The 26,590-nt window shown below is 37.5% G+C and overlaps 1 protein-coding gene across 1 annotated transcript in view; it reads left to right on the top strand.

Annotated features, from left to right (window-relative positions):
- NCKAP5 (NCK associated protein 5) overlaps window positions 1-26,590 on the top strand; it is a 744,993-nt gene that overhangs the window by 652,372 nt on the left and 66,031 nt on the right. The window contains 1 exon segment of the mRNA XM_039874581.1: window positions 25,031-25,132. Within this exon segment, the coding sequence (XP_039730515.1) occupies window positions 25,031-25,132 (102 nt within the window).

The following is a 26,590-nucleotide window of genomic DNA, read 5'->3' as shown; positions in this document are numbered from 1 at the left end:
CAATCGCAATGAGAGAAAAGTTGCTTTGTATTATTTTCACTTCTGCTGGAAGCAATATTAAGGATATTCAAGTACTCAGTAGATTGGTAGAATAAACTCGTCTAGGCTATTATCTCTGTGGTGTAATTTGGGGAGTGACTCACTCCCCCAAAATATCTTTTTTGCTGTTAGCCACAGAGCCCACCTTCCATCTTGGGCCTTTGTTCTTTGGACTGAGATGCTTCTTACTCTTCTGGGTTCCTGGTGGTACTGCAAGGGGGAAAATTGCAAGCCATTATCTGTCCTTAGCAACTGAGCATCATTAGCAGAAGCACCAATAAGCCAATTTAGTCTCCCAGCCTCCTCCCATCATCCCTTCACAAAGCAAACAACAAAAAAAACCAACTGGGTGTCCCACTTACAAGACGTTCTGTTATTCGTTTTTACTTCTGTATGTCTTGTTGAAAATAATTTTTAAAATTTAAAAAGGAATTGAAAAGCTTCATGTGGGAATGGATTTTTTAATAAAGACTCGGTGGAGGAACGAAGGAAGCTGAAGAAAAGTAAAAGTCATCAGAAAGGCTCTTCCACTCTGATAGGCAACAGGAACCAAACCTGCAATATGCTTTTGTATGTGAGGAGCTGAAAGCTTGGCTTTTATCTGTTGTGCTGTTGGACTGTAGTAGGAAGTAGAAGGGGAAAATCAACATCTGTAATCATGAAATCTGAGTAGTTGGCTGGAGCACCGGATAAAGTAAATAAATGCCTCTTCTGTGTATATTAACAGCCACAGAGCAAACCTAATGATAAGTATGTATCTTACCGAAATGATAAAATAGAGAGATTTGGAAAATTTCTCTGGATTTGTTGTTCTCCATGTGAGGCCTCTATACCAGCAGCCTCAGCATCACCTGACAGCCTGTTAGGAATGCAAATTCTCGGGTTCCTCACAGACCTAAATCAGAGCAGGAGGCGAGGATTACCCATCTGGGGTCTATCAAGCTCTCCAGGTGATTCTGATGCATACTACAGTTAGAGAACTTCTCTAGTTCCAGGGTCAGAAAACTGCTTTTCTCTAAAGAGGAAGAAAGTAAATATTTTAGTCTTTGAAGGCCTCAAGATATCTGTCTGACTTACTCACTCTGCTGTTATAGGCTGGAGCAGCTGTAGATAATATATAAATGAATGAGTGTGGCTGTGTTCCTTTAAAATTGTATTTATAGAAACAGTGATTTGGCCCATAGGTTGTGTTTTGCAAACCCTTGTTCTCGATAATAATACTAGCTACTCCTTATTATCTCTTGTGGAGCTGATGTGATGCTTTTTATAAATTATCTCATTTATTTCCCTCAATATGCCATTAGGTAGGCATTGTTGCCCTCACCTTATACAATGAAATGATCTTCATACTTTCTCAAAGGCATTTAGTTGCCAAGCCAGAATCTAAGCCTTATTTCACTGCAAAGGCCATGCTGTTTACTTTGATGTTAAATAAATGGAAACTAATTACATTATACCCATTATTACTGATATTAGGTAACATCAGTAATAATATTATTAGTAGTAAAACATGGCTGACATTTTCTTCATTTAATGAGCTGACTTTGTTATTGTTTTAGTAAAAATATAAAAGAATATTCATAAATGCTTTTCTCTGGTTATGTATTACCTCAGTCTCCCATCCCATTTTCACTGTAAGGTAGGAAGTCTCTTAGCTGAGAGTTGAGATGACATTACACTATTGCTGGAAATCAAAGTGAGAAGATAGACCTATCACACAGAGCACTGCACAGACCAACCTGCACAGGCCTCAGAGTGGGGCTCTAGAAAGGTATTTTGAGCATCTAGGAGAGAAATCTCAGGGAAGGCTGGACAAGAAAGTGCCAACAGGAAACACCTACTTCTCAGTCTTGTCATGCACTGAACCAGCACAGTTACCTGTGGAAAGAAGGCTATAGGAGGGGTCACTTGTGAGAGATGGTTTGTCTTCTGGGACTAGACCAAGTACATGTACTGTGCACTGTGAGGTGAGTCGGGACAATAATGACTATTTTTTGTGCACTCCCTATGCTCCACACACCCTTTCAGTGCTATATCTTAAGTATCTCCTTTTATTATCATAAAATATTATGAGGCAATATTTTGTTTTACATGGTAAATTAGATAATATAATCTATACTATATAGATTATATATAATATATAATACAGATTCCACAGCTTGGATTTGAACTTGAGTCTGACTTCAAAACCAGTGTTTCAGCTATTATATCATAGTGCTTCCTCTGTGAACTAAAAATGGGTTCAGGGTCAACCTTGAGCCTTATAAGGGCTTCGTAAAACCCAAATGACAGCTCCATTAAATCTCAGAAACTCGGCTGAAGTACATTTAAACTTGTCAATCTGAGAAGTCCTTATTCAAAAACAAGAATCAGAAAACAAACATCAAGGTCATGAGTCAACACAGACTCAGAAAATCCTATGAACTATTTAGTGTGATTGTAACTGCTCCTCATTGAATCATTCTTCACAATGTAGAAGTTAAGAGCACACACTCTGGAACCAAACTGTCTAGGTTTTCACCTTAAGCAAGTTATTTTACCTTTCTCTGCCTGTTTCTTCATCTGTAAAATGAGATTAATAACCATGCCCACCTCATAAAGAGGATTGAAATAACACATCAGGACCTGGACCACTCCTGACACACAGTAACTGTGCAGTCATGTTAACTGTTGCAACGGTAATTATCTTTATATGACTGTACCTTAACACTCTGTCCCCAACTGAATGAGAGACACACTTAATATTTATCACCCTCTCCATGTGGTCTTCTGTTCATGCATGAAAAAGCAATCTTATTTATCAGCACCTCTGGGAGACCTGGAGTGTCCATATGCCTCTAACTGCAAGTACTTTCTCTTCCTGGCCTCTGCTCTTGCCTTGTCTTTTCCCACTTTGCACAGCACCCACTGCATGATAGGTGCTTACAAAGAGTTTGTTGAACTAAGCTGAACTGAAAAGTCTGCTCTCAGCTATGAGGGTAACTCCGACTTTATTTTATTCCTTGATACTATTAACTCTTGTCTCCACCTGCCTGATCTGAAATTTGCCACAAGCCCTGCTTGTGGGCCCCTGACATCATCAGTGTGTTCTTAAAGACCAGTCGTTCTGAATAGAGTGGCACTACACCTCAGAAAAAGTACTTAGAGCATATTGCTGGTTGACACCGTGTTTGGGAGGCACTGCTGATGGTTCACAGACTGGAGGCGTGGATGCCAGACCTAGTCCCTTGCATCTCACTGCCTCATTGGTCCCACCAGACCTTCACATGCACTCATAATTAGCTGAGCAGAGACTCTAACACCATTTTACCTAGAAACTCAAAGTATTTGGGGCATAGTTTTAATATAAACAACTTTCTCAGAATTCTTCAAGAGAAGAATTGAACTTTGTTTTATTTATAATTTTACCAAGAATTGTTCACTATTTCAGGAAAGTACATAATTGATTATAATGGTACTCTTTCTATTTGAATTGCCAGCAGAAGAAACCTGCAAGAATCTGTATTTATGGCTGTTGCCTTTGTGGTAATTTTACTGTGGTAATTTCAATATGTCCTATAGGGGAGTAATGCCTGAACACTTGCATATCAAAAAGTATATTGTTCAATTATAAATTACATATACTTTTCCTTTCATGTGAGTTCATAGGTCATATTTTTTGAAGGTAATGTATTCATTGCAGCATCAAGATACAAAGCAAACCCAGCAAAGGAAAAAGGTGTGCAAGTGAAGTCTGGAGGAGTCCTGCCACAAGCTTCCAAGACTCTCCTATTGGAGTCACACGGAACATGCTTAATCCCTCCCGCAATGGGCTGTGACAACAAATGTGATATGTTGTCTACCAGGGAAGCTCATTAGAACTTCAGTGCCCAGGATTTTTTAAGGACTGGCCATGTAGGCTTTCTCTGCCTAGCACATGTCAGTATTCTAGACTTTCAATGGAAGAATAGCAAATAGCATTTCTCCTGTATTATGAAGAAACCCAGAATGGCCTATTTTTTTCACTTTTTTCCATTTTACCTGGGCATAGTTGATTCTCAATAAATGGCAATTGCCTCTGCTACTCTTACAATTCTCACTCCTGGAGCAAATCTGAACTTTAATTTTTCTTTTAAACCTAAAAATCTAACTGACTTGTCCTATGGGTTATAAACATGATTTTGACTTGAGAAGCAAGTATCATTGCAACATCATGGCAAAGCACAAGGCATATAATACAAATGAAAGTATAGTTTGGTGTCATCAGGTCACCTCTGATAGCCACCCCGCTCAGTTGACACCATGCTGTGGAATAAAGTAATAGCCCCAGCAGGCCTTTTCTGAATATAATATGCATAAACAACAGGTGTACTGGTTAATTGTTTTCTCATCATGGTGCATATTTCACACCCCATAACACCCAAATGAAATACCAAAAGAATACTTAAAATTAAATGATTCAAAGATTTAAAGGATTTGTGCTTTTTATGGTAGAATGGGAACCCACTGAAATCTTTAAAATGAACTGTAACTGTAAATTATTATTAATGTCTCCTAAATATGTAATATTTATTTTTGCTTAAAAAAAATTGACGCTTGAAATGAAAGTGACAACTACAAAAAAAGTGAGTCTTATACACATTCGGAGAGAATAAAGCAATCCATACTTTTATTTTACGAAAGGAAGAGATTAATTATCTCATACCTCTTTTTAAATGAGCAAGTGAAAGCTCCACAGCAGTATAGCATTACGCAACAATGGTCTTCTGTTCTTCCATTGCTATTTTCAAACCACCCTTTGACCTTTGCGAGTGAGAACTAGAGCATGACTGCCTCCAAGGAACTGAATCAGCAATTACACTTGTAGCCATTTAGTACCTCTTTGCTGCACACCTCACTCCATGCATTTCAAGGCAAACGAACCTAACTAAAGTTATGTAGTGATTTTTAGCACATAGGTAGGTTGCGTAAGATTCTGTTACCATCTGTTGTGGAACCAACCATTTTGCTGGCATAAATCCATATGGCTTACCTCTCCCGTCCCATTTTAAGACCAGGGATAGTAGTTAAATATGAGCAGTGAAACTTGAAACAGCTAGTCAAGCCATCCACCTCCTTTATATTAAATTCTACTAGTATTCCCTTTCCTCTCTCATACCATTTGCCCTCTGTTACAGTGGTTTGATACTGGTAGCTTTGGGTCCTTATGGAAAAGCCTTGTCACTACTGAATGAATTTCTATTGACTTCACTGAGGATGTGAAATCCTATATTTAGAGATAAAATCAGATATGTAATGTAACTGAAGAGGCCATTAATGTTTTAACTCTTAGTCACCTTCTCCTTGACACTGTTTTTGTCTTCCTCTTAATGACAGGCTCAGCAATGCAGACATGTGAACTATGTCATTAACTAGGCTTGTCATAAACTATGCCATCTCTTGTAATCACATGTTAAATGTTGGTGGATGGTCATCCTGGAAGTTCATATTAAATTTGAACATGCTTACTTTGAACATGCTATGTGTCATTAGCCACTCACCTATGTAGAGACACAGGAGAGAGGGATAATTTGTGTCCTAAGTAGTACATAGACACTTATAACATTATGAATGAAAGTTTATTTAACTGCACTCAAAATAGAGAAAGTTGGCTTCAGGATATCATCTCACGGAAATTAATGTTGTAATGCATTGGCCTGAGACTACTTTTACCTCTCAAACTTGTTCCTTCTGGCTGACATTTCAAGTTGACTCATGGAGAATCAGTTGGGATCCACTAGGTTATGCCATGGTAGCAAACAACTACAAAATCTCTGTGGCTTCAAGCGTCAAGATTTATTTCTTACTCATGTTCCATCGCTTTTATGTGTCCACAGGAGACCTTGACACACCTTAGACACTTCGGAGACATGCCTGATGGAACAGCCAACATCTCAAACATTGCTAGTCACTAGGCCAGAAAGAAGAAAGTTCTGGGATATCTCACATCACTATTAAAAACACTCTGGTCTGGAGCATTCACAGTACACTGGCCAGAACTAGTCACATGGCTCCACCCAACCACAAAGGGGTCAGGAAGCACAGCAGACATGTTCCCAGAAGGAGAGAGAATTCGATATATTTGACGAGCAGCACCCATGACCTCCATACTCAATCAAGACCCTTCCCCTTTCTTTTCTCTACTTTATAAACTAGAAAGCCAAATATGCTGTTGCTCAGCTTCCCTTTCTCTTAGGAGAGTCTACATGGACCCGATTCTGGTGTACAAAACCTAAATGGAAATCTGTTATGGGGATTTGTGGGAAAGCATTTGCTTTCCTGATTAAGGGAGTCGGACATAGATAGCTATGGTGTTCTTCATTCACACTCATCTCTTCTATCTATCTGGAAGGTGGAGGCAATGCCAAGATATGTAGTGGCCATCTTGGCATGAAACTCCCTGCCATCCCCCCAGAAAAGATGGCAGAGTAGAGCAGAAAAATGGGAAGAGTTTGGTTCCTTGATGATATCAGTGAATCGCCGTACCAGCCCTGGGCTGCCTACCTCTGGACTTATTGCTATGTGAGAAATGTAAACCCCTTAAGATGCTGTAAGTCAGGCTTTCTGTTTTCTGTTTGTTTGTTTGTTTTGTTTTCATTTTTTGTTTTGCTGCTAAATGCAATCCTGAGACAGGAAAACATCCCATTCAATTATCCCAATAAAATTATGGTCAGATTTCCAACACATGACCCTTTTTAGACTACTTTCACCACTTGGTCCTTTTGGCTGACATTTCATGTTGGCTCACTAATCAGTCAAGATAGGCTAGGTTATGATACAGCAACAAACAACCCCCAAATTCTCAATAACCACTGACCTGGACTTCTTGCTATCTGAGAAAACAAACTGCTGCATGTTTAAGCCCTGAAAGTCAATTTTTCTGTTTCTTACAGCTGATACAATCCTGACTAATTCAGTCTCACTTATTCTTAAATTTCAAAGGATGTGCTGTCTGCAATCTGTGAATATTTTCAGGTTTTCTTATAAAGAGCTATCTGGAGAGATGACTTCATATAATACTTTGTTAAGAGTTCCCAGTATATTTCCTATTGTCAGCTCCATCCATTTGAAAAAAAAAAAAAAAAACCCTGCTAAAAATGTCTTTTATAACTTTCTTCTTTCTCATTCCTCTTTCTAAACTGAAAAACTTTCTAAAAGAAAGTTTTTAATAAAATTTTTTTTCTGTGATGAAAAAATGTCCTGTTTTCATGTCTTTTTGGTGTACCTGAGACACTTACAGAAGAAAATCTGTTAGAAATAAAATGAAGGAAGGAAAGAGACTATACTACGTTTCTGAAAAATAAAAAGCTAGTTTCAAGGCTTGATAAAAGCCTTGAAACTAGCTATGAGAATCCCTCCCTCTCTTGAGAATTTTACAGAATATGGCTGAAGTCTCTCAAAATGCAAAACACTTCCGAACAAAAACTGTAACTCGTTCAACATTAACCTTGACAGATTTAGGTTCTGTCATGTGAATGAATGAATGCCTCCACTCTTGAGAATTTGAGACCTTGCACATTCAAATTGAAATAGAGTAGCAGAAAATTATCTTTATCTCTTCTCTCTCCTTCTGCCTTCCTTCTCATCCTCTTTCTCTCTTTAAATTTTTAACAGACTAAGTGAATGACTTTAACAAAAAAATAATAATAATGAGAGAGCCTTTTAAAGCACTGTCAGATTCCTCGCTCATCTCCACCTTCACTCCCCAGAAAGATGGCACTTTGCTTTATGGCCGTGTATTGATCTCTAATATCTTTATTGACCATTGTTTCTTCTTTGCCACCTACAGGCAAAGGGTGAGATTAGATAATAGTATTAATTTTCCAGACATCTGCACATGTTTTAATGGCCTTTTGAAGTTTGAAAATAGTTTCTCTATGAGCCCACCACAGGGCTAAAATGCCATTAAGGTCTAGATTACAACAATACATAACAATCATAACTGTAGAGCTCGGCTTGGCAATGAAAGGAAAGCTCATTTATTTGAGTGGAGATTCAAATTAATGTAAGTTCCTTGTCCAGCCAGGGCCATTGCCTCCAGGTTCTGGAGGTAAGCGGCAGGACTCAGGATGGCTAAATGCACCCTTTGTTGCTCACGTGTGGAAAGTCAGAACCATGAGAGACATTCGTGACATCACATGCGACATGAGATGGGCAGGGGAGCAGTGAGGTAATCGGGGTTCACAAACGTTTTTAGCAATGGTACATATTTTAAGATCAGAGAATCCTATGGTCCCCTTCTCAGAATAATGCTCTTAAATGTATAAAGTAAAAGACATAGGATTATAAAGGAAATCAATTATATTGAGGTACAGTTACTAAAATTAAAAATATATATAACATAGGAATATATGTGCTTCATCTCTAATGCATGAAACAACAAGCTTAATTGGCAGTTCTCAGTTTTAAGTAATGAATCCAACATACAATATTTAGAGATATTTTCAACAATTGTGATGTGACATGAAGATGTCTGATTTCTGTTGATGACAAAGTCAGCAGTGTATACCAGTGTAGTTTGAAGCCTATATTAATAACCAGAGATGCTAAATATTAGTTCAAGTTTAGTGAAACTAAAGATACATTTTCTCCCTCCAACTTTATAACTGCTCTGAATTCTACCCATGAATCCCTCTGGTTTCATGTTAAGAGTCCCTGAGAATCTATATTTTTCATGTCCTAGGAATTGCAAGTTTGTGTAGACATAAGGACAATTATTTATGTTATTCCCTCATGCAGAATTTACTATTAAACTTTAGAAAATATTCAAATGACTGTACTTCACACGTGATGTCACCCCTGGCCATTTCTTAGTGGATCACATACCCTGAGTTAGGTTCTCTAGAGCTGAGATGGGTTCTCTGGAGACATCTACACTGCTTTTTGCTTGGCCGTCTTACAACTAAAGAATGACCAGTTGTAGAGCTAGCAGCATTTTAAAGGTTTTTTCTCCCTTTTTATGCATAGCTTCCTGGCAAGGTGTTAGGACTCTACCAAAGACAATGACATTATCACCTGCTCTACCCAACTGGCCTAGGTCATTATGTGAATGGTAATTGCTTTATAATTTGACTTCTGAAACTCTCAGAGAGGAAAGGAAAAATGGTTTCAAGGAGCGTTGTGTACATTTTCCTTAAGATTCAACATTGGCCCACACAACATAATTTTAAGGGACAGTAAGTTCAAATTCACCTCTGTATGAGTATAATTATCAGGGAATTTCTTAAAATTTGTGAAAAGTAAGATTTAAAACCAAGTGAATGTTTTTATTTCTTGTATTTCTTATTTCTTAAACCAGAGGAACTGGTTTAGCTTGTCCCATTACACAGTGATAAAGCAGCATTTGATAGCAGCAGCCTCTGTGATAAAATGATTATGGCAGCAGTGAGAAAGAATCTAATAAGGGAATTGATCTGCAGATTCCAATTCTGTAAAAGCCAACATCGATCAACATAAATGTCAATAATGAGATCGTATTGAGAACTGCCTAATTTTTTCAGTTGATTCTGGGGTCTACTGACAGATTCAAAAAGTAAATGTGAAAAGGAATTTAAGACTCTTACAATCACTTCATTGACCAGCAGGAGATTACATGGTACTTTGGTAGCACAAGACAAAGTCTATCTTGATCCAGGCTAAAATTAATTAGAGATAGAGATTGTAAAAGGATTTTCATATTGTAAGATATGTGGTACCAATACCTATATAAGAACAGTTGTTATTATAGTTATAATTATAGTTAGACATTGTAGTTTAGGGAGAGGGGGCAGGAGAAACTTAATGCTCTTATTATTTGTGTCTCTAAAAGGCCATGTCTAGACAGTACAGTGGCAAAGGAAATTGTCACTTCTCAGAGTCTAGTCGGGAAAGATCATATGGAGGTAGAATTCTGAAGTCATTGTCTGCTATTTTATACACTTCTATCAACTGTCTGTCCACCCAGGGTTTTTACTAAGAACTAGTCTTCAGCTCTGTTTCATGTTAGGGACCATGCTTAGCAACAGGACAAGTGTCAGCAAGTAAATTTCAGGATCAGGAAAACCAGGGAATATTAAAGCATGTGGAGTCATTAAAAAGTGGGGCAGGAATGTCAGGTGAGTAGGTGTAGAAATAAGAATGTGAGTATAAGGTGAGGCTTTGCCCACTTCCATCTTACTGCCTCAGTGAGGAATCCTCCCCATGTTTCCTTCTAGATAGGAGCACCTTGCAGGGTATGGGTGGCCCTCCTGACAGGAAAGGAAATAACGTGGAAACAGGCAGGGGCTTAGAACAAGCTGCTCCTAACGTTCTGATTATAAACCGACTGTGACTCAGAGTTGACAAAACTGACTTCCCAGGAAATTGTTACCTCCCTTTGCTTGTGCCCTTGTTTTTTTTTTTTTAACCTAAGCTGGGTACCCCACTTTGACAGTTTGTGGAGTTTGGGATCTTACATTGTCATCATCACTTACGTGCTACCAAAAGGGTGGTTCTTCAGTAGAGGTGGTTCTTATAACAGGAAGCTGTTTCATTACTTATTTTTGGATTGTAGTGGCAGGCATACATTTCACTCTATCACTACTTGATGATAGACAGAAAAAAAAGCATGCTACTCTGTTATTGAAAATTACATTAAAATTCAAAATTCCACTCTTATCCTAGTAAGCTTAGTAAAGGTGACCTAACTAGATCCTTGGTTGATTATAGAGTGTCTTTTAAAATCTAATTATTATCAGATAAGGTAATACCCAGGGTCAATTTCATGGGTGTGAATGTCTGCAGTCACACAAGGGCTTGGAAGGGCTCAGTCCTGGATTTAATGTTGTTCTGTCACCATCTTGAAATTCTCAGTATCTTCTTTTACAAACTGCCCCCTGCACTGGGCCCCATGAATTATGTCACTGGTCTTTAAAACAGCTAACATTTATTGAGCATTTTCTATGTCTGAAGCACCTTAATGAATCAAAACTCTATCACCACCTTATAAATTCAGGATTTCCTTCTCTTCAACACCAAATCTTCAATAAGTCCCTTCAAGCTGATTTTGTTATTATTACCTATAATGAAAACTAAGATGCAAAAGATGAAGTAACTTACTTCACATCACACAAAGCCAGAATCTGAACCCAAGCAGTATGTCACCTGGACCACACGCTCTTCTGCCTCCTTGGTTATGCATGTTACAGATGGCAAAGGTAACTCATTGTGAGGCTAAAACCAGGATTTATTCTGAATGTTTAAAGGCTAGTTTTGTAGTTACTGTCTTCTTGTTTTAAATACTATGTCAGCTAATCAAGGGTTCGGATCTCCTGGATCCAGTGAATTGAGATGTTTCATCAATGCGATGAACACATCTACAGCTTGTGGACTTGAACTCCCCTATGTTGAAGACTGATGACAAACTGGGCTAGATGACATCTTCTGTGACTTAACCATTGGCTTTTTGAATAAATGATTCACATTTTAGACAATGACTATTTTTATACACTGAAGTGCAAAGGCATCTTATTTTATTAGTTTTCAATCAATAGAAAAGTATTTGTGGAAATAAATTTACCACCCCACATAAAACAGCTAAACAAAAAGTAAAGATTTGTATGTAATAAATATTTTTGAAGCCTCTGGAATTATTAACATGGGGCATTTAAGGAGAAATATTTGTTGCAGCCTTCAACTCACAGTCTAAGAAAAAAACACGTCTTTAAAACCAGCTGATTACTAACAAATGTTCAAAGCAGACCGTTAATTTTACAATAATAATTACTTCTTAGGAATTTGGATTTCTCCATAGTTTCTCAAATGAGTCTACAAGCAGTTTTCTTTTCTCTATAACGTTCATTTATTTGTAATAGTTATTTATAGATTTATAACCAATTTCTCTAAAAATAAGAACTCATTTTTGATATTCCGTGAGGTTGCAAATGCTGCACATGACACGAAATGAAAGGAAAGCACAGAGAAAGATTACTTTGCATCTTTTAAGAAAGTTTTCGTGAAAGCAGTTTATGAAAACTAATAAATCTTTAGGGATTTGAGAAGACAGAATAATTTTAGGATTATGGTAACTAGTGACTGTCTCAGAAGAAAATAGAGAGATTATGTTATTTGTATTTATGCATCAAATATCCATTTAATACTTCACAATTTTCACCCTAGGAAATTAGGAATTTCTTTTTCCACCTTCTTTTTTTGTGCCTGGTTCACAAATGCATAGTGTTTACTGAACATGCTTGATTAGAACAAAGTGCTGTGTACCTGTGGAGTCTGAAGTAAAAACAGTGGAAGCATTGTTTTATGTCTTATGGAGGATATGCCTTTTCATTGAATTTTCTGATGCTCTTGTAACTCCCTAATCTGTCATACAAATAAATGTTTGTAATAACATATCCATGTACTTTTCTCTTGGATGTTACAACTGAGTCTTTAGTCAACTCGCTAGAGAATTTGCTGGGGAAACCAAGGAGCAATTTCAACCTGAGAGTCTGGTGTCATTTTTATCTCAGAGCCTGTTTTCAATAGCTTTTCCTAATATATCTGGGGCGGAAAAAACCCACAAGTTGAAATTTAAATATATAATGTATTAAGCAAACTAATAGAAAAATAAAAATAAATCCAGTTGGCTTGATAAATCCTATGTAATAGCTGGAAACTGCCATTTGTCAAGAAATGATTTAGCTTAGTGAAACGTATTTTATTTAATCCTTTAATGTCTATTTTACATATTACCCTTCCCACCATTAATATTGAACAATATTGTAAGCTGGTAAATTTTATGCCCTATATTTCAAATTGCTGTTAGGAAGCCACATAAATAACAATTTCAACTGCTTGTTTTTAATACCATGAGGCATTTATTATCATGTGGTAAAGTAACAGTGGATTTAAAAACTACTGTGGGGATAAGGCTACAGAGAAAGTACGATGCAGAACTGTAGCAACAATGCCTACAAAACAAACTGAAGTAGGAAGTCTGAAACCCTGAAAATGCACAACTTAATATTAACTGTCAAGGGAGGTGAGACTCTAGACCTTCATTCAACCAGAAATTGGTTTCACATTTAAAATGAATGGGACTCTAGCAACTTGTCCTATTAGAACTGAGACATCAGACTGTATGATCTAGCTTTTACCGTAGCCTGCATGCAGGGAAGTGCTGTGAGAGTGAATTTTGCAGCCTGTTAAGATCCCAAAGGTTATGTAATCTCCCAAACTCTGAATTTCACTTGTTCTCATCTTTCCTTTAATAATGTAAGGAGGCACCCATCTTATAAATAATTCTACATGCTTTTGGGGGTTCTCCAAAACACTGACAAGGCATTTCCCCTTCCTTGGAGATTATCTTCTAGTGTTAAGCAATCATCATTTGATTTTAATGTTTCCTTATTGTAGTTGCAATAACAGAGCAGGGCCCAGGTCTCCTTTCCTGCACAGCCTGGATAATGCGTGGTACCCTTTGGCAACAGGAGTTACTCTGCGTCTTCAGGATTAGAGATTAGACATATCTGGAGTGCTGCTGGCAGCACTTTGCACAGGTCTAGCACACAGCATAAGCGATGATCCTAGACTGAACTCCTACCGCCCCTTTAAGAAAGAGGCACATTGTATCTACATTTTCTTCCAGAGACCTTTCTAGTTTCTTCCTCTAGACCTTTTCTTTGTTGACATAGGTAAGGCTAATGGAGTCCCACAACCAAATTTAGCATTAGAAAAAAATATGGGGTAGGCAAAGGAATAAGGGAGAAAGCATGTTTTTTGGAGGGAGTGATACATATAAATTCCAGCTCTGCTACTTATTTGTCGTGTGACTCACTATTCCTCTCCTTGAATTTGTTTCTATGGTCTTACTGAATTTTTGCAGAACAATGTCACACTCTCTCTCACCTCTGGACCTTTGCATATTCTCTGCTCAGGAGGTCCCCTTTCATTTTTCTTCCTTTCTTGGCTCCTTTACCTAAGTAATCATTTCTTGTTCTTAAAATCTTGTCTCAGCTATCGCTTAATGGGAAAAGCCCCGCCCCCATCAGACCCCTCTTCTGAGGCTTCCATGGCGCAACACTGAGGATGCCAGTGGCTTGTCCTCCTACAAGCACCTTGGAGGCAGGAACTGTTTGTCCATCACTGTGCCCTAGATGAGACAACATGGTGGCAGAGAATGTCTGTCATAAGGGGCAGCGCTAAAGTCTGTGTCCAGGTTCAAATCCCTGACCTGAACACTTTAACTTGTTCTTCATTTTTCTCATCTGAAAATTGAGGTCGTAATAGTTTCTATTTCATTAAGTGATTATAAGGATTAAATAAGAAAAAAAAATGTAAGCACTTAGCACACTATTAGTATGAAGGAAGCACTCTGTAAATGTTTTCTGTTTTTCTCCTTAGTTTTATTTTCAGTTAGATCCAAATATTCAAAATTGTGTTTCCCTGGAAAGAATATAGAGATCTAAGAGGACACAACATCACCAATACCAATAATATTACAAATAATAACAATGAAATTATGTTTTGAACAAGTGAATAATGTTTGACTATAGCAAGAGATGATATCATATTGTACTTAAAGATATTTCTCTTTTTAAATTCTAAGTAGTTCTTATTGTTGCCTAATTAATTTATATTGTTATTTTAGTAAATTATTTGTAACAAGCTATCATTACCCAGATTTAATTGTAGAATTATGAGTATGAACTCTGTAGTCAGACTGCCTGGAATTTAAACATTATTTATGTGCTCTTAGGCAAGAATTTTAGCCCTGTAACTCAGTTTCTTCACCTGTAAAATGAGAATAAAATAGTCCTCACCATGGATTGTGATAGGATTTAAAAGGCTAGTATACATGAAACACATACTTGGTTCTAAAAAGAGCTGAATAAGTGTTCACAGCTACTGTTGTTACTGTTGTTGTTACTATTATTTCTTTTCAGTTATCAATTATCTGCCTCTAAGAAAAGGTCTGGGCAGGAAAGTTCTCATAGTTCCCTTTATGGGAGTGATCCAAATTATGGGCTTAAGCAATTAGGCAGATATAAACAGCTCAGCTTGCAATAGAGACCATTGAGGATATTGATTCCCTTCCTTCAGAGAAAAGGCAAGCAGAATGTGGTGGAGAGTTTAGACTTAGAAGGAAGGCAGAACTGAGAGAGAATCCTCAGCTCTACCATTTATTAGATTATAACCTTGTAACTTTGAATACTTCTCTTGGCTTTGGTTATCTTGAGTTCTTCATCCCTAAAAACTAAGATAATAGCTTCTTCCGCAGGGCTTAAGGATTAATGAAATAAGATTAGGGAAGGGACTTCACATGGGGCCTCCTTCCCCGACAGGGCAGAACGTAATTCATTTCTTCCTATCGAATGGTACGCTGGGCTCCAGTGACCATTGAGGCAATTTCCAATAGTCTGGTAAAAATAGGTCAAGTTTTGTTTTGTTTTGTTTTGTTTTGTTTTTTCCCTCTAATTCCTTTAGTTCATGAAATCAGAGGGAAAATGTGTTCCCCCATGTGTAAAAAGCAAAAAACTTCGGAAATCATGGAGAATTTTCAAAAATAAATCTTGATAAAAAATGTAAAATGCCACGTAGACAATTTTACAAAACAGTGGGGGCAATTGGAAAGCACTTCTTAAAGTACCTGTTAAAGTAATTAGTGATGAAAATGGAAATTTCAAGACACTTCTGTATCTCTTTGATCCAAGAATAAGCTCAGGCTGTGCTGAATCACTTCCTCTCTCAGATCAGAGTCAAAAGAAGACAAAAAGGAAGCTTCAGAGTGTCTTATGATTTTTCAGGCAAGCAAGTATGAATCACTCTTAGGTACTGGCTCTCCACCTGCCACAGGTCCATGTGACCTGCCCTGGAAGCCCTAACCCTATATCTCGTTTCCCAACACTCTGTCGCTTTGCTGTTTTATATTAAATATTTCTGATTCTTTTTTGTTTTGTGTAAAGATAGTGAGAGCTAAGCCTCTATTCCGTGAACATTTATTGCACAGAATATTATCTTATTCATATTTAACTGTGTTACTATCTTGACCTCCATTCTTACCCCGCTCCTGCCCCCATATCCCCTTTACTCTATACCAAGATCTCTTTTGCATTTTCTGCCTTAAGAATTCTTATTTTTCTCTCATCTGTGTGTGTGGGCTCCTCATTGATATCATAGACTACACTAATTAGCTTCCTTGAGTCTGTTTATAGTTCATAGTCAGGATTCTGCACATAGTAGATGCTTCATAAATGCTTTTTGTTGCACTAATTAGAGTAGAAGCTCCCAAGGGCAAGGTCTGCTCTTTGCATCCTCATCTGTCTTCCCACTGGTCCTTGCCCTGCAGGTCCCCAGGGCACTGTTAATGGAGTTTCAGAACACAGGGCAGATTTGAGATACTCCAGTCATCAGTCTAAGCTGCAGAAGCCCCAAATAAACTTCCTAGTCACCAAACCAAACACTGCTCTCTTAGGCAGCCACCGGATAATCAGGTTGTCATGGTAGCAGAGACCCTTGAAGGAGGTTTTGAATATAGCTGTGGAATAATTGTTTCCAAAGCATTTTATAATCTTGGATCCATAGAAACAGAAAAGAAGATGTAGGACCATGTCATTTGCAGAGGCACCGTCCAGAGCAAAACAGAATACTCTTGGGGCACCTAAAGATTGATATGCAAGGCAAGCCTAAAAGTTGTCAGAGAAAATAATCATTGCAGCAAGAACTGTTGTAGATGGCAAAAAAGAAAATAATAGCTATAAAAATTTCAGACTCTGAAGTGAGATCAGATCTTGATGGACATATTTTAAAGGGCCTCCAGGAGGACATTCGAAAGGCATACTCTGTGTTGCATCAGCACGATGATTGAATGCAGGTATTATGTTTTATCTTTGTATCCCAAAATGGAAATAATGGCATAATTAATTAAACATCAGCTTTTATCCAAAAAGATTTTGTCCTAGGCTCAAATTTTCATAAATTTAAGAAATGACCATATAATACTTAGTTATGTAACGTGCAGTTATATAATATTCGATTTTATAATAAATTCTTAATGGAACAGAATAAAACTGTGAAATGTGAACCAGGGGTCTACCACAATATCTCTTGATGGGATTTGGAAAGGCTGATGGAAAAAAAAAATCATATTTATGGGTATGTCAAAAATATAAGTAAAAATGTTAGGCTAGTGTGTGAGTAAGGTAAAACTTGGGGTTTGGAGATGATTATTTGGTGAGCTTTCAAAGAAAAAATTATCTTAATCAGACTCCAAGCTATTTTAGGAGATTTCCTTGGACTTCCTTTCAGAGCCTCATGCATACATATGAAAATTGCCTTATTACCCAAAAGAAGAAACAAGGCTTATTCAGCTGGTTATGTCTGATTCAGAGCAATATTTAAATCACCTCTTAAACATATATTAAATCCACCATGAATGTTTTCTACCCTTGTAACAGAGGATTTCCAGAAAAGTGAAATCACAGGAAATCATCTGAAGTTAGCAATATTGAAAGATGCTCAGAGGATAATAATAGCCCACTCTAGACTTGCCTTCCTTGTGATGGGATTAAAGGGGATGAAACACAAGGCCCAGAGCTTGCCTGGGGCTGAACTGAGGGAGCAAAAGTCAGGCTCCAGGAAGCTTTCTGGAAGCTGTGAATTGAGATCAACTTCTCCGAAGGAGAGACAGGGTGATTTGAAAACAGTGCTAAAGTTGAAGAAGCAATAAATTCTTTATCCAAAAAATCCACCCAGAATCTAGGTCACCAAATTTGTGAGGGAGGGTGACCCCTAAACAAGGCCAAGTCCAAATGAGCGAACAGCCAAGATAGTGGGAACAGCAGCACTCAGCCAGGGAGCAGGCAGGAGCAGGTGAGGAGTGTGCACAGAGAGAGAGAGTGACAGGGCAGCTGCTGGGATTTCCTTTATTGGGGAACATACTGAATAGTTAAAGATACCAGAGGTGAGCAGGCAGATTTCAGAAAATCCCGCTACTCCTCTAAATATCCTGCCGTGAACCTCTGAGAGTAGAAAAATAACTTCTAATGGGTCCGGTGTATTGTGAATAGAATTCAGAGAAATGCGATTGGTAAAGAAGATTCAGCACCAGATTGTTTGACAATTATACACCTTCTCACTCTATAAATGAACAGGAATTCAAGATTTGTGGGCATAGCGGCCATCCCCTTTGACTGAGTGAGAGACCTTTTCCACAAGGGAGAAAAAGCAACTCTGGAGAATATAAAACAGGACTGTGGTAGAATTCAGGATCAATCCTATAGTATCCACCAAGGATTCAATCAAGGAGATTGAAACAGATCAGATTAAAAACACTAATTCACATCCACTTTCTGTTGCTGAATCTAAATTACTTGTGTTGGTAGAGTCTATTAATCAGATATGTGCCATATCCACTCTCATGACTTCTCTTTTGTACAGACATTTGGCTTTTGATAGTTAGAGGGGGGAATAATTATATACATGAGTATAGTATTAGATTAATTCTCTCACCAAATCTGAATGAAGAGAAGGAAGCAATGCTTAAACTATCCTTTTGTGCCTCCTTCTTTACATCTTAAACTGAGTTAATAGCTTCTGAAATCCTGGCGTGAAAAAATTTACACATTTCTTTTCAAACCTTAAGAAGTACATCAAAAAATACAAAAGCTGCCCATCACCCTATTTTACTTGAGTTTTCCAGGCAAGTTTTCCAAGCTGCTCAAAGTTCTCAGGTAAAGATCTGCTTTTTACCCTCACAGTGTACCACTAAATAAGGACTCAGTGTCTCTCTGGCCTCAGCAATCAGGGCCTTAAAGTTAAGACATCATCTCCTTACTGGGCAAAAACCTAGAGGCAGAATTCTGTTAAATGCAATAGGCCTTCACTGAGCATCTGAAAAACTGCAGCTTTGTGAGTGAGAAGAGAAATGCCACTCTGAGAGGCCCGAGCTCACCTTCGTCTCCAAGCCTCACTGCCATCATTAGCTGCAGAGCTACAGAATACATCTCCACTGTTCTGAGGGGCCGCTCCTCCTTCATCCCCATGAGATAAAGGACAGCCAGCTCTGGGCACTGTCTGTCAAGGGGGACGTTACTCTGCCTGCCTTGAATTACAGATTCAGAACCGTTTAGAGAGCATAATGCTGGCTGACTGAAGGCAGCGTCAGCCACCAGATATTACTGACCCAGTGTGTGATTCTGGAACTGGCTGCCCTGGTATTGCCAGGTCCCCAAAGCTGAGCTTGGTATTTTACACTGGCGTGAGGTGAGTGTTCGGGCTATGGATTGTAATGCACCTTAGCTCATCACACAAATCCCCTGACCGGTGTCCCTGCATAGTGACAGAATGCAGGCCTTTTCTTCATGAAGCTGAAAGTCCTCAGTGTGAGATGTCACCTTGGTCAGCTGACATAAACATATATACATATTTAAATATGTGTGTGACTGTGTATATAATGTGTGTATGTGTATGAATATAGGTATTCCCTGGTTTCCGAAAGTTCACTTTATACTACTTTGCTTTTACGAAAGACCTGTATTAGTACCTGTTTTCGCTAACCAAAAGAAATCCAAAGAGTTTTTGTGCTGTTACAGAAAAAGTGAAAATAGCATTGAGCGTTTGTTTTACTCAAGCTGTTAATAGAGGCATCATGAACCCTGAGCAGGAAGAGTGGCCCCACCAAGCTCCTGCCCAGGAACCACACTCAGCATCTCAGCATCGAGCCACCATAAGCTTTAAACTGTGTCTGTGAGCATCTGTGCTTTATCTTGATTTATTTTATACATTCATTAGCAAGATGTGTCCTGAGGTATCAGAAAAGCCAAAGAGGGCTCATAAAGGTATTGTACTTAGCGTAAAACGAGATGTAATTAAGCATTTCGATAGAGATGAACGAAATAAGGACATTGTGTGTATGCTGAATTTTGGTTTTGGGAATGCTTAAAATTTTTTCCATATAAATTAATGGTAAGCGCTTTTTTACTTTACACCATTTTGGCTTATGAAAGGTTTCATAGTAATGCTCAACTTTCAGATAGCGAGGAAAACCTGTGCATGTGTTTATCAATTGTGTGGCTACCCTGTATGCTATTGAGTGCTTATCTCAGAGGAGAGCTATATCAGCCGGGTTAGTATTAGTCATGATGACAAACACACCCTCAAATGAATCATAGCTCAAACCCAGTGTAAGTTTATTTCTTCCTCATGGAAAGTCCAAAAGAAATATCTTTGGTCCCCAGGTGACTCTTCCAGTTGGTAATTCAGAAATCCAAACTCCTTCCACCTGGTGGCTCCATCTTTAACGCATGGCTCCTGAGATTGCTATAGTAAGTTGGCTGCATCAAGCTGGTAGAAGGGGAAAGAACATAGATATTCTTGGGCCAGGACAGATATCACCTTTGCTCATACTCCATTGGCTAGAACTAACCACGTCCCATGGCCATACCTAACTGCAAAGGAGGCTGGGAAATGCAGTCCAGCTAAGTGCCCAGAAAGAAGGACTAGGTTCCATGACAACTAGCCAGTCCCTGCCACAGAGAGAAAACAGAAATGTAGGGCTTGACCTCATTTTCATAGAGTTGATCACTCTGTTAGGAAAATAGACTACATACAGGAACAGTTCAGCAATTGTGCATTTCAGATAAAGGGCCCAAATAGGGGAGTGTTGTAATCCAACTGGGTGAGAAATCGACTGTGGGCTAGAGATGACAGACAACCTTACAAGTGAGGTGTTAGTACAGTCCTGAATAGTGAGTAGGTTTTAGATAGGATGGCAGGAGCAGGGAGAGTGTGCTGCGGAAAGAGAGACAGAAGCATCAGCTCAGAAGTAGAGAGCACCATTCCAGAGATGAAACCTGTCTGGCAAGAAGGGAGGGGTAAATTGTTATCAAAGGAAGCTTTTGAGTGAAAGGATCTCACTGACCTTTGGTTTGGAAGTGTGAGGCTAGGAGTCTCTCTTTCTAAGACCAAGTGGAATCACAGTTACTAAGATAGTGTAACAGATGATGAGAGGTCAATTTCAAAATTATACTGTATAATCTTGCTACTTCTCATGTGTAAAACATTTTAAAAAGCCATGTCTAAAATCAGGACTCATTAAGATTTTCAGGTTAAAGATTTAAAGTTTGAATTATTTCAGGTGAGAGATTTTATCCAAATGAACATTAACAGCAAACATAAACTATAGATAAATGTGTAATGCAGAATTCTCCCTCTTGCTAAGCAGATGTACTTTTTAAGAGGTCATGGCATTCTCTTGCCTGTTATACTCTTTCTGACAATAACTTTTCAAAAAAATTATTAAAGAATAATTTGCATGCAATATTATGTTAGTTTCAGATGTACAACATAGTGATTCGACATATGTATACCTTGTGATCACCATAAGTCTAGTAACCATCTGTCACCATGCAAGGTTATTACGATATTATTGACTATATTCCCTATGCTATATACTACACTCCTGTGGCTTATTTAATTTATAACTGCAAGTTAGTACCTCTTATGTCACTTCACCTTTTTCACCCATTCCCCTACCTTCCTCTTCTCTGGCAACCGTCAATTCGTTTTCTGTGTCTATGAGTCTGTTTCTGTTTTGTTTTCTTTGTTTAGTTCTTTTTAGATTTTGTGGATAAGTGAAATCAGTAATAATTTTTTCTCTGTCTGACTTATTTCACTTATTATAATACCCTCTAGGTCCCTCCATGTTGTCAGCAATGGCAAGATTTCATTCTTTTCTACAGCTAAGTAATATTCCATAACACACACACACGTTAATACACATTATCACATAATTTTCAGTGATCTATCATTGATGGACACCTAGATTGCTTTCATATTCTGCTTTGTAAATTATGCTTCAATAGACATTGGAGCGCATATATATTTCTGTATTGGTGTTATTGTTTTCTTCAGATAAATACCGAGAAGTAGAATTGCTGAGTCATATGGTAGTTCTATTTTTAATTTTGGGGGGAATCTCCATACTGTTTTCCATAGTGGCTACACCAGTTTACAGGCCCACCAACGGTACACGAGGGTTCCCTTTTCTCCACATCCTCGCCAACGCTTGCTGATTTTTGGTAACAGCCATCTGACAGGTGTGAGATTATATTTCATTATGGTTTTGATTTGCCTTTCCCTGATGATTAATGATCTTGAGCATCTTTTCATATGTCTGTTGGCCAACTGTGTGTAGTGTCTTTTTTGGAGAAATGTCCATTCAGGTCCTTTGTCTATTTTTAATTGGATTATTTGTTGTTTTAGATGTTGAGTTGTATGAGTTTCTTATATATGTTGAATATTAACTACTTATCAAATACCTCATTTGCAAATATCTTCTCCCATTTAGTAGGTTCTTTCTGTTTTATTGATGGTTTCCATCTCTGTGCAGATTTTTATTTTGATGTAGTCCCATTTATTTATTTTTGCTTTTGTTGCCCTTGCCCAAGGAGACATATCCAAAAAGATATTGCTTTAATTGTATTTCCTTTAGGTACATTCTACTTATTTTTCACTGAGGTTCCAATTAAGCACGGATAACATCACAACACCAGTTTGAAAAGCAATGTGCTTGCTCTCTTGCACTCACACTATCTCTCTGGTTCCTTCTCTCTCTTTTACTCTACATGAGGATATATTTATTATAACATTAAATACATATATAGATGTGAAAATATAAGCCTCTCATAAAAATTATTATTATAAGAAGTGTAACATCTATGGGCTTGTGAACTTTTGTGGTTATTTAAGGGAAGTTGTTAAAAGAATGATATGTACCTACCATTTTCTTGCCTGCGGCCTTAACATGGAAGTAGATTTTATTTTTCCAAGTCAATTTTTATTTGCCTTACATATATGGGAACTATAACAACAAGTGATTCGTTTGTACCTTAGCCTTTAGTAAATTGCCTACCATGAACTCTCAGTTATGACAATTAATTGGTGTAAGGCTATGTGAATTTCAGCGTACTATCTTATTTATTATCCTTCCTACCTGTGGCAATACTTCTCCCTATCTGTGTGGTAGGTTAAATAGCCACTTCCATCCCTCTGTTTCAGGTGAGGAATCTGAGATAGAGCAGTCCATTTATATTCCAAAGATCTGCTAAAATCTGTGCCTTACATAGGCCTGGAACTCAGGTCACCTGGCCCCTTGCCCTAGGACATATCCCCTTTCCCACGTGACCTTACCTATGTAAATAGAGGGAACTGTCCATTTGGATAAAAACTGCTCAAAGATAACATCACTTAGGAGGATGGGTTTATAGAGACACATATTCATGCAGAAAGCAAAGGATGACATCATATATCTGGTAAGAAGGAGTGAAGTATAACCATGAACTGAATGAGAAGTCAGATAACTAATCTGTAAGAACTGTTCCCCAAAATCACATGATATACCACTCAAAATCATTATTTTTTTTGTTGTTGAATGTCATTTCCCATAACTTCTTGGACTGTTTGCATATTGATAAATGTATTCTTAGGCCTCAGAACGTTATAATTCTTTTGGCACTTTTCCAAACTTTAAAACCTATATATAGATGGGAAAAATATATAGACATCTTTTTCTTTATAAACTACAATAAGCATCACTTGGATAATAACCAAATATTACACACTGTGACAGGTTCTGGGGATTAAATAATCTTTGCCCCCCAAAAACACAGATTCTAGAGGGATCTCGAGATAAGGATTATAAAAATTGGATAGAAACAACATCCTGATTCTAGTTAGCTAATGATGACTATTGGAGAAATTAGAATTTTCAAAATAACAGGCAATCGGTTTAGGATTTTTGCCATTTTTAGTGAAAGTAACTCCACAAACATGGGTTCAAAGAAGCAAGAGTATAGGTCTGTAGCAAGTAGTGATTTTAAGCTCCTGATAAGGAGGAGAACTGATCCATAGCTGAAAAAAAAGTGCCTCCACTCCCACAAAAGGATGCAGTGCAGTCCTACCACAGTGCTCCTTCAGTAGGCAAGGACTAAACATGGAGTCTACGGTTCCTCTGACAACATGGTAGGTCTGCTGGAACAAAGTGACTCGTGGGTCAACTCCTACACTTTACGATGGTTCTAACATTAATTAGTGGCAGAGAATCTCAGACATTTCCCAGATCATTATCACTAGGCAGCAAGGCCTTTCCAGGGAGGAAAGGCATGGGCAGCATGTTTAGCCACATTATTTACCTACTCAATTCGACGTTTTTACTATCCAAAGTCACAAAAGTTGTAACCAAGAGAAACCAGACTGCAAGTACCATTTGAAAATGTCATCAGCCTTGCAGAAACATTAGACATAAATCACGAGTTTTATTATATTTGCAATTAAACAGATCAAATTTAATGTGCACAGAAAAGCTTTAGTAATTAGTATAAAGATTAATATAGTGAAATGTCCCTGGTTTAGCAAGCCTCCCAAGCAAAGCTGAAATAAAGAATTGAGTATATAATCAAATAGTTGTGTGAATATTAATGCACAAAATCCAAGTCCCCAGATCCCTGATGCAATTATTTTCTATTCATATTAATTGTTCCTAACAGATGACATTAATGACTTTGAGTTAAAATATGTCCAAGGGAAGATTTCACAAGATCAATGTTGTTTAGAAATAAGGTCACTTTTATAATTATTTGCTCAGATTTTAACCATTCTCAATATAATAAGGTTAACTTGGTGATTGTTTTTAATGTGAATATCAAAAGTTAATTTTCACACTAGCTAATAAGTGTAACAATTTTCTTGCTACTTATTTCCCAACTATTACTTATTTTTTTCCTACAGCTTATTTTCCATCACAGACTGACAGACTGTGAAAGTGCGATTATTGTTTATAAGCTGTAATTTGCACATGCATATATGTAGAACACTGATAAATTAGAATAAACTTTTTTGAGTTAGGATATGTATTATCCAATCTAGAAGTGTCAACTCCTTTGAGATTTACCTGTGCGAGGCCGGATTTTAAAACGAACAATTAAATTATCACTATTCAATGTTTCCGCTTGCTTTTATCTAGAAACTTCATTCACGCATCTTAGATCTTTCATCTGGAGATCTGCTTTCAGAGGTGGAAAGAAGCCGAAGTCCGACGCGGTCACAAACTGATGTTGAGATTCACGTGAGTTCCCTGTTGCCTTCAGAACACTTGTTTAGGTTGTTATTTCCCTTCCATCAAATATGATGTCACAAGTGAAGCATAGAGCGTATCTTTGAAGTATTGTCAGACAGATAAAAATGCTTTCCTTTCTTGTGTTCTATGAAATTCAATATCATGAATTTCACAGATGATAGAGTGAGCAGAAACTGTCACTCTCGGCAAAAATATCATAAATCTTGGCCTTATCCCCAGGATACCTTTTTGGGTATTGATTACATCTCAAAGTCTCTGAGAAATGGTCAAGGAGCTTTTTATTAAAGCCCATGTCCCGTATTAGTCAGTCTACTTTTATGATATATTATGTATGAACTTTTAAAAATTCATGGGCTGTATGTTTTGTTTTGTTTTTTTCTTTAGCTAGGGTTAGCTTTGTGCTTATTTGGCAAAACTTTAACCAGCATGGCTTTTAACTCTCATTGACATAAAAAAAGTAAGTGGAAAAACACAAGAGCCAAATAAATATATAATGAAATTGTTAGGCTTAAAACAATGACAGATGAACATTTGTGGATAACTGGCTTTTTATTTTACTGTATAATTTTATAAGTATAGATAGGATATTCTATATCAAAGGTAAATATTCTCAAGTTAGATTGGAAGGAAATTTTAGTGGAGTGCTATCACTTTAAACATTTATGAAGATCTTAATGGCATCCAATCTATAATATAGCCTTAAGGTCAGCAATATTTTAAGTGTGCAGTTTTTATTCAAGAAACTCAGACTTTTATTCTTGTTCTACCTCTCTCTTCTTTTTTTAAGCTAAAATTGTGGATTTTATATTTCATTTCTCTTAGTTAAGATGTTAAAGCATACAAAGTGATTCAAGATGGTAATTTAAAATACACTTTGATTACTGCAAATGTTGTATTTTTCCAAATAAATCAAGATAATTAAGATAATGTTGCAGTAGAAGCCAATATACATTCTTTGGCAAAAAAAATAATTTTAATAATATTATCTATTACTAATTTTAACTCTTTTCGGTAAGATGCTTGGTGGTCTATATATGTCCAGGAGTCCTGCTCATTGTTAAGGGCCTTACTTGATACTACGGCATGGTGGGTAGGACCTGGGTCTGCCATCAGAATCTTGTATCGGCTGGGTTACCATCAGCTAGATAGTAACAGCTCAATATCTCAGTTTCCTCATCTGAAAAATGAACATAATGATGTTACTTTTTTTATTTCTGAGAGTAGTGGTGAGGATTAAATGAGATATTTGAAATGTCTATGATAAAGTACCTGCTAACAGTATTGGTATTAATAAGACCTCTGCTGCTTTAATCCTCTACCGTTCTTTTTAAATATGCGGCACCATGCCCCAAGCACAGAAAAACATGGCACAGATGGGGAACGATAACTGAGAAAAGTATCTACTAGCATGTCTCTCCAGAAGCTCACATCAATAATCTCTACAAA

The sequence above is a fragment of the Pteropus medius genome, unplaced genomic scaffold (assembly GCF_902729225.1).
Source record: "Pteropus medius unplaced genomic scaffold, Ma_sr-lr_union100, whole genome shotgun sequence".
NCBI classification, from domain to species: Eukaryota; Metazoa; Chordata; class Mammalia; order Chiroptera; family Pteropodidae; genus Pteropus; species Pteropus medius.
Note: the sequence above shows the minus strand (reverse complement) of the source record. Positions and strands in the feature narration are given on the sequence as shown.